Genomic DNA, 9675 nt, shown 5'->3' on the forward strand with positions numbered 1-9675 from the left:
TTTGAAAGCTTAACCTACAAATGACTCTTTAATTTTAATTTGTGTTATAATTAACTGCAACCAAACTGCAAAGTATCATCAGATTACATGAATTTACCTTTGCAATCTCTAACTAGACTTTTGTGCACTTTGTTATATGATTAATTCTGTGTTTTGGGGTAACAAAGGTGCAAGCACACCCTAGATAATATGAAAAACATCTTGAGAGGTGTGTGTGTATATATATATATATATAAAAAACATCAACAAGGTACAAAGACTAGAGTGCCTATGAAAAGGTCAAACCTGTCTGGTGCAAGGCCCTGTTAATGTTCCTGATTGGGCCCACGTAGCCTCATACAGAGCCACTGGGGAAGGGGTTCGTTATAGAGCGTAGGGAAAAGGAGAGTGATAATGCTTTTCTCCAGTCTTCTGGCAGTACACTGTTAATATTTACCCTGCAGCAGCCTTAATGCTTGTCACAAACCATTTTAGGAGATAGACTAGCAGAAAACAGCACATAGTCTCACTGGATGCACTGATTGATTGACTATTGGCAAAAGGCCTTTGGAGATTTTCTCCTGCTTATGCACCCTTATACCGGTTTTGAGGCTTATTGGACCCTTCTGTGAGCCAGCTTAACTTGTTAAAGAGTTAAAAAAACATATCCAGTAAGAAGATAGAATAGTTCTTTTGTTGTTAGCTAGTTTGGTTCATGGAAGCATCCTATTAGTGGCAGAGATAATGGGACCATAAGTCCTATAGAAGAGAAGGAATAAAAAGGTTTGAGTAATGTCTTCCCTTTCTGGTAGCAGTGAGCATTTAGTTCAGCTGCCTGTGGAACTGCAATTGGGTGCTAAAGGGAAAAAAAACCTAAAAATTCAGGTCTTGATGGCTGAACTAGATCATGGAGTCAGATAAGTGCCAATGCCACTGTAAGGAGGGGAAAGGAAGTGTCTGGTTGGGGTTTAAAAAAAAAAAAAAAAGGAAGAAAGAAAAAACGGGAAGGGAGATGTTGAAAATGCAGGGTAGCTTCTTTTGACAGCATTTAGTCATTAGATTGGCTTAACTACATCCTCAACATATGTTCTGGGGGAACGGAAGTATGCTGCAAGATGATAAGAGAGCTAACCTTGTGTACAGCAAATTAAAATCTTACCAGATTTTATGAGTTTAAGCTTTACACTATGTGAAATTATTACAGAAGCAGTTTAGCACTATAATTGGAAGGACTATAGTTATACATGAATAAGAAGCATATCAAGAGTAGGTCTGCAGTATGTAAATCCTTCCATAAATAATCATCAATTGACTGTGGTTTTTGTCTTGCATAAGCATCAGTGGTACATGCTACCGGTATGAAAGCTCAGTGGTATGAGTGTGCTTGTTCTTCCATTGTCCTCTGATTTCCAATATATGCATATTTAGGTATCTGTTAATAGTATTCAGAGTAATGATTGGTTCTCATTGGCAACATTTAAGGCTTTGTCAATACAGCTTCTAAGAGCCTAGAAGTTTTCTTGCCAAAATAGGAACGTAGTGCTACAGAAGCATTTTTATTCTGCCACATATAATTCATAGTATTGTGGTTTGAATGGCTGAGAAGCTCTAGTCATTTTTGCATGTTATATTTGAGATTTTTTCTTTTTTTCAGTTCAAACAGTCTCTTATAAATGTTCACCATCTTATCTATGTGGAACTGTAAATAAGACTTTGGGGTGGAGATGAGGTAACCCAGGTGAAAATAGAATCTAAATGTTTCCCCCCCCCTCTCACAGCAATGTGGAATTATGTATCACTTAAAATAATCGTGGTTTTGCAAGGGTGTTTTTTGTTGTTTTCTTTTATTTTCTTTTGTTGGGGGGGGGGGGAACCTTTCAGAGGTACTTCCCAAATACCACTTAAGTGACTGTGTTGTCAAAAATGGCACTTTGCAATTAAGTTAGCAAAAACTGTGTCTTACTAGACTCTATTTTTTGATGACAGAGGTAGGAGGAGTAAGGAATATGAGCCTTGTGGAAGCAAGGCTTTAATTTTGTCACTTCTGTGATAATTAAACATGATTTAACTACAGTCTTTTATATCCAGTACAAAAGGAATACAGTAGATGAGTGCTTCATAAAGCTACAGTCATTTAAGAACATTTTCTGAAAGTTAGTTTCATTAGTGATCTTCCTGCAGCCTAACACCAGAAGGCGTCTGAAAGGAGAAAGACTCTGAAATATTTTTGAGAACTGACTTTGACTTCAAGTTAGTAGGATGGTTACGTAAGCACTCTGCAAAGACTTTAAATAAGTTTAACTACTGAAGATTCCAAGCTCATCCATAGCTCTTCTGTTTCTCTTGCTTCAGCTGACTTTCCTTTTCCTGTTATTCCCTTGCAATCCATCTGTATTTTCAAAATAAAAGTGGATATTTAAAAATCAGGATTTATACCACTTGCCCTAATCTATTCCTTGATTATGTGGAATTTCTGTTTGTTGGGGTTTTCATTATCCTGTAATATGCTCAGTGACTCTCATTTCATATTAAACAGTCTAGCTCAGCTGAGTAGGATTTCAGTGTTAATACTTTATTTCACTGTTTAGGCCTTTCTTATTACCAAAAAATTAAGAAAAATCAAACTTCACATTGGTAAAATTCAACTATCTCTGTCATTTAATTTTCTTGTTATAAAGTTATCATTGTTTCTCTGTTTTATCAGTTTTTGTCTGAAGGGTGAGGGATTGGATGGCAGCTTTCCAGCTGTCATAGATTATACGCCGTACTTGAAGTTCACCCAAAGGTACTTGATATCTTTACACTGCTTTTTCTATTTCATTGGCAAAATTTTACTTCGTACTGGGCCGCTTGCTTTTCATTTCATATTCAAATTAATATCCATATCTAAATACAAACCTGTACACTCAGCTACCTTGCTCTTTCAGACTGGTGGAATTATTACATGACTCATCAGAGTGAGTCATGCTAACTTTGTTTACTTGGATTAGAATCACAGTTCATCGGGAAACAAATTTGAAGATCACCAGACCAAGTTGTCCTTTCTCTCAGGCCTTTTCTGTGTGCACATAAGCTTAAAAGTAGGTACTTTGTGAACAAAAATTATGTATGCCCTGGTGAGTGATAAGATATGACAGATAAGGAGTATGCAGTATGTGCAGTTAGCACATACTAGAAAATCATGACCAGTTGCATATATAATCTGACCTTCCAGCTACATTTTGGTCGTGTTATCAGCCATATGATTAATAATAAAAAAAAAATCACTATAAACAGATCAGATAGTAATTTGGATTCTCCAAAAAGCATGGAAAGTAATGGGATGTTTTCTATTGTTAGGTTTGCCAAAATGAAGAAAGTGGTTGAGAGTTAGGAGTAGTCTTGAAGATGTACAACTGCACATGAAACATCCTAGTTATTCCCTTTAAGTTCCTGTTAGCTTACACATTAATGACAAATTGCATGGTTCCATTAAAGCAGAATTTCATCATGGCAGGATCATGGGGTCGCAGGAATCATTACTTAAAAATCTAGTAAATGCTGTTAATGTAGTGGAAAGCCTAGTTGTAAGGGAAGATTTCAAATGGGTATTGGGATAAATTAAAACTCTTGTCTTTGAGACAGATGTCTGAATTGTCTGGCATACATTGATTCTGGATGATATGGAGGTATTTTAACAATGAATCTGCACACTATGTAGGGAGACACTTATGTTCTGTGAAATAACAGGCATGTGGTCTGTGTTATAACCATAATACATTCCTATTTAAATTTATCATAGTTTAAAATAATGACAATCACTTTTTTATTTTTCTGCATTTTTAGAAACAAATACAATTTATTTTCAGATACTACTCTCTGCCCTGAATTTGTGAAGGAACGACTAAGTCACCACTTTGTAAATTGCATATTGTAATAAATTGGCCCTTTATATTCCAGGGGAGTTATTCCACACACAGTTGTCGGACTTACCTAAGATCACAAGCAAATCTTTACCCATTCGGTGACTATACAAATAAAAACTTGAAATATAAGTTGTATTTGGTAAGCTGTCCTATCCCAGTACTTCAGTTCTTTTCGGTTTACAGAGCTTTAGATATCTTTAAGAACTGTGGTTCTTTAATTTCAAGGGGATTTGCATTTTAACAAACATAGCTTTTAACTTGGTTAATAAATATGATCCTTCAGTTCTGACAGCATCAGCAGTGATGAAGAAGAGCTAAGAACGCTGGGCAGTAGTGGCAGTGAAGGCAGCACTCCCGAGAACACTGGTCCTCCTTTCATCACGGATGAAAACAGTTGGTACAACAAATGCAAGAGGGTAGAACAGAAGTACCGGCTTGCACTGGAACAGAAGGTAAATGATTTGTGTGCGGGCGATGGAGCCAAAGCTCATCACCAGCCAACTGGTGACATATCCATTTAAGTAAAGGCAGAAAAAAATATATAAAATATTATTTAACTTCATGTAAATCGTTTTAAATTTTACAATCCTCAGAGTATCTAACTATCTTTGCTCATTGATTTGAGGGAAAAGAGGTTTGGAGAGAGGGGGAAGGGAATAATAATAATTCAGAGATTAGATTTCACAGTGTAATGTAGAAGCTTTGGCTGCTTTTTCCAATCTCAGAGTTACAGGCAGCGTATCTCTAAGTTGTTAGGTTGTGAGCTTGAAGTGAACGCAAATGTCGACATGATTTTCCTCTTAGAGGCCATAGAATTTTATTGATGTAAGTAGACTGCCAGTTGAAGGCTTTTATCATCATAGTGATCTTACATTTAACACTTAATCTTACAGTAAACAAAAATAATTGGCAAAGTAGTCCATCTAGGAATGAAAAGCAGAACTATCTTCTCCGTGATACTGAGATGCGGTTTTAGAAAATAGATAGTTTTAAGACCTGCTTCAAGCTAGAATGGGAAAGGGGGGGGCGGAAATGTGTATTTGATTTTAATAATTTAGGTGCCATATTATTAGTAGTAGTCTTTTTAAAAGCAAAGTGCTTGTCAGTTTTTAATAACAGCCTATTACAACTACAGAGACAACAATGTGTATTAGCTAGTGGCAGAGAGAAGGAGAAGACTGTTCATAGACACTGAAGAAATAGTGCACAGAAAAAGAAAGGAGGGGTCAGGGAAAACGAAAGGGAAGAAAAGTGGAAGACAAATGATGAATGTTTTTTAAGACCTTTATTAGTATTTTTACTATTCTTTTTTCCTAGTGTCAGAATTTTATTTTGGTGAAACTCTGTATACGGTAAACCATATGAAAACCTGGAACTACATAAGGGTGCTTGGAGGTGTAATTACTTCCCTTAGTTTAGGGCATTAGAATCACAAGGTTATCTCTCTGCCTTTCTAGTTTTTCCTGTACTGAGGAGAAAAAATATTTTTTTTAAAAAAAGAGAAGGTCAGACGGGATCAAGAATGGATCTTCTGACAGTTGGGACTCAGTACTTCACTGTGGCCCAGGTCCTGGTACCAGCTCAGTCACATATGTATTTAAATTCTAAGAATGGTTGTTGGCATGGTTTTGGGCCTGAGACAACTAGACTGTCCCAGATTATTCCAGGTTATTTGTGAATTAGAGTTTGTCAGTGATGATTCCAAATAACCACTATGACTTCAGGCATGGTCCTTTGGAACTTGACTTTTAGTATAGATATAGCCAGACTGAGAAAATATACCTAAGAACAAGTTGTGGCTATGTCAATTCATTAGGGTAAATGTAGCTATGGATTGTTAAATGCCAGTCTTATTACAGAATGAGTAGAATCAAAGTTGGTTTACTGTAATGCATGTGAGAGAACCTAGTTAAAGTTTTTCTAAGTAACAGTGAAAAAGCCTTTCTGTGGGTTGATATATTTTGTTTTTTTAAAATACCTCTCATATCTACATACAATTATTTCTTTTCTGGTTTTGGTCCCTTAGATGTCTCATTTGTGAACTGTGATGTTAAATGCTGCATCGAGGTTGCTGGTACAATCTTCTCAGCTAGTTTGGTATCACTTTCCATATGGAAAGAACTTGTGTTCCTTGAGACACTGTCTGGTACAGAGGACATTTTCCCTGCTTTTGTGAACCAAAAATGTGCCATTCAAAAGGACTGTCTTCAAATATATAAACAAAATAAAAACATTTCCTTCCCCACCCCAACAGTGCTTGGAGCTCAGGAACATATTCAAGACAGCATTTCATCCTTGTATTGAGACAAAAACATAGGATTGTTTTGAACTCTGCTCTTCCCCACCCCTCACTGAAGATTGTAAAATATTTTGGGGTTTAATGAGGAAAGTGTCATCAGCTCTGAAGAAGCACTGAAGAGAACAAAATAGGTGGATGTTTATTTTTCTTGGTTACATCCAGGTGGTTCATTTCCAAGGATACTCCATCAAAGTTGTGACAGACATCTATAGAAGCAATATTGAAACATGGTGTCCAAATCCGCTAGCCAGAATCACTACATAGCTTTAGGTTTACAAAAGCACAAAGATCTTCAGTGGCTGTAGCAGCAAATGGAGGCTTTGGTTTATTCACAAGTCTAAGATCGAGAAACATTTCTATTCCATGGGAAGTTATTCGCTGATCTGATACTGAGTATTTCAAATTTTTGAGCATTACTAGTGAGTCACATTATTCCTTGTTGCATTCTTTTAATGAACTGACAACTTCTATGGTCAACAAAGGCAGGGGTGAATTCAGGGCAGTTTTATGATAACTCTTTGAAAACTTTGATGCATTTAATACAATTTTCAAAATGATAGCTCTGACAGCTGTTGACACATTCCTAATGGTCCTCCTTTAGAATACCAATTGACAATTGCAGCAGCAAAATAATGGTTTTCCACACAGAGAGAAAATTTTCCATTGTCTAATTTTTATTTGGCATGTGCCTGCCAAAATTTTTTTTAATTCACTTCAACTATGCTACGTCTGTTTTATTATTACTTGAACAGATGACCATTGAGAGGTTAGATCGACTATGGAATAGAGCTCCTTTCCTGAGTGTTTTTCTCCTTCCCTTTTCGGGACCTTTTTCATGGCAGTAGCTTGCAGTAAAAATCAAGTTCCACACACAGTGCAGCAGATACCAGTTAATCAGAAAGAGAGTGTTTTCTTTCAAGCAGAGGGACTTTCTAACATTCTGTGTGTTGGAAAAACTGGATGTTTGTAACAAGAAGACCAAGTTGAAAATAATGTATTTTTATTAACTGATATAGTGAGTCTGATAGATCCTTATTTTGCTCTATTGTCATTCACTTTGTGCAAACAATGACAAATTCCTTTTGTGCCTCCTAAGTATGTGCAATCAGCTGAAAGGAGTTTACCTGGGTCACAATATGACAAGTGATTGGATTTCAGCTAAGATAAAGGTATCTGTATCTTCTGAGTTGTTTGAATGGTAGGATAGGGTCAGGTATTATTTTAGCAAGGTAAATTAGGCCTAGTGTTGCTTTATTGGATCAACAATGCTATGCTGGTTTAGACCAAGGATCCTTGGTTATCCTACTATCCTATCTTGGATGCTTGCCCAAAGTAGGTGTGGAGGGAAGAATAAAAACAAAGCAAATGTATATGCACTGTTTTTCCTCTAATACTTTCTTGGGCAACGCATATCAGCTTAAGGACTTCCTGAAGCTGATAAGGTTTATCTGTTAAGTAACCTGTGATGGATCTCTCTTCCAAATACTTGTCAAATATTCCCTTGACCCCATGTAAATTTTTAGCATCCAAATAATTTTTTTTGGCAAAGAATTCTGCATATCTACCATCTGTTGTGTGAAAAGCCACATCCTTTTCTGTCCTTTGAATCTGGCTCCTACCAGCTTTGTTTCATGGTGTCTAGCTCTTGTATTTTAAAAAAATGATGAACAGTTGCTTCCTTCCTGCCTTCTCCAGACCACTCTGGAAATATGAGGAATTTGTCTTTTCCAAGTTGTCTCTTGTCCAGATTAATGAGTCATAGTTTACACATTTGTTACTTATGTGGAAGTTATCTCTTCCCTATTTTGGAATGGTGTAAACTGTTCACTTTTGTGTTGTAAACTCCTAAATACTTTGTGTACTGTTTATACTAGAGTTTTACATGCTTTCACTGGTGGGATGATGCATCTCCATGTCATTATAGGTAGACGTATTTACTGTTTCATAGTATTCTGTTTCTGATACTGATGCTTCATTTCTAAAATCTTTCTGTAAAATGTTTGTTTGACGTTTCTGGGAGGCAGGAAATTTATGTATGTATCATTTAGTACTTTCAAAGCACTACTTAGTACCTTAACAGTCAAGATAACAGTAACATTTGATGGGGCAGAACTAGGCATACTGAAAAGCTCTCAAGATTCCTTGGAAGTTGTACTGAGACTAAAATGAATTCCTATCAAATATAAATGTATCCAGCAGATAGAACTGTGTGTAATCATAGAATCACAGAATAGTTGTGGTCAGATGGCACCTCTGGAGATTGTCTAGTCCAACCCTGCTGCTCAAAACAAGGTAGACTAGAGCGGGTTGCTCAGGGCCTTGTTCAGTCAGGCTGCGAATATTTCAAGGATGCACAGTCCTCAGCCTGTCTGGAGAGCCTGTTCCAGTGTCCATTTAAAAAACAACAACAAAACAAAAACAAACACAAACAAAAATACCTGGTGGGCTGACCCTGGCTGGGCACTAGGTGTCCACCAAGCCACTCTATCACTCTCCCCCTCAGCAGGACATTGCGGGGAGAAAAGAAGATGGGAAAAAAACCTTATGGGTCAAGATAAAGGCAGTTTAATAAAGCAAAAGTAAAGACCATGCATGGAAGCAAAGGAAAACAAAAGATTTATCCTCTACTTCCCATCAGCAGGTGATGTCCAGCCACTTACTAGGGAGCAGGGCTTCAGTATGTGTAGTGGTTACTCTGGAAAACAAACGTTGTAAATTATGAATGCCCCCCCTTCCTCCTCCTTTCTCCTTAGCTTTTATTGCTGAGCAGACATTATATGGTATGGAATATCCCTTTGATCAGTTTGGGTCAGCTGTCCTGGCTGTGTCTCCTCCTGAGATCTTGCCCACCCCCAGCCTACTGGTGAGGGGAGAAATGTTGGGAGAGACAGCCTCCAGGCTGTGCCAGCACTGTTCACAGTAGCCAAAACACTGGTGTGTTGTCAACACCTTTCTAGCAACTAATACAAAGCACAGCACTATGAGGGTTGCTATGGGAAAAATTAACTCCACCTCAGCCAGACTCAATACAAAACCAAAAATTTTTTTCCTACTTTTAAATAGTTTCCTGTATTTCAATTTGTGCCCATTGCCTCTTTTCCCTGGATAACACTAGGAAGAGTCTGACTCCATCCTCTTTACATGCTCCCATTGAATATTGATACACATTGATATGACTCTCTTCCTCCCCCTCTTCCCTCCCCTCCAAACCCTGGGCTGAGCAATCCCAGCTCTTTCTCCCTCCTCTTATATGAGAGATGCTCCAAACCCTTAATCGTTTTTGTAGTGATGATTTATATTAATAGCATTTTACTGACCGGCTAACTTCATAGAATCATAGAATGGTTAGAGTTGGAAGGGACCTTGAAGATCATCTAGTTCCAACCCCCCTGCCATGGGCAGGAACACTTCCTACAACACCAGGTTGCTCAAAACCCCATCCAACCTGGCCTTCAACACTTCCAGGGATGCAACAGCTACAGTCAGACGGTC

At 37.6% G+C, this 9675-nt stretch overlaps 1 protein-coding gene across 1 annotated transcript in view; it reads left to right on the plus strand.

Annotated features, from left to right (window-relative positions):
* The window catches only part of RUNDC3B (RUN domain containing 3B), a gene marked incomplete at its 5' end in the record, with an annotated part of 68205 nt that overhangs the window by 17382 nt on the left and 41148 nt on the right, over window positions 1-9675 (plus strand). The window contains 2 exons of the mRNA XM_009888967.1: window positions 2684-2764; window positions 4168-4336. Of these exons, the coding sequence (XP_009887269.1) occupies window positions 2684-2764; window positions 4168-4336 (250 nt within the window). The remainder of the gene's footprint in view (window positions 1-2683; window positions 2765-4167; window positions 4337-9675) is intronic.

This window comes from Charadrius vociferus, unplaced genomic scaffold (assembly GCF_000708025.1).
Source record: "Charadrius vociferus isolate BGI_N301 unplaced genomic scaffold, ASM70802v2 scaffold297, whole genome shotgun sequence".
NCBI classification, from domain to species: Eukaryota; Metazoa; Chordata; class Aves; order Charadriiformes; family Charadriidae; genus Charadrius; species Charadrius vociferus.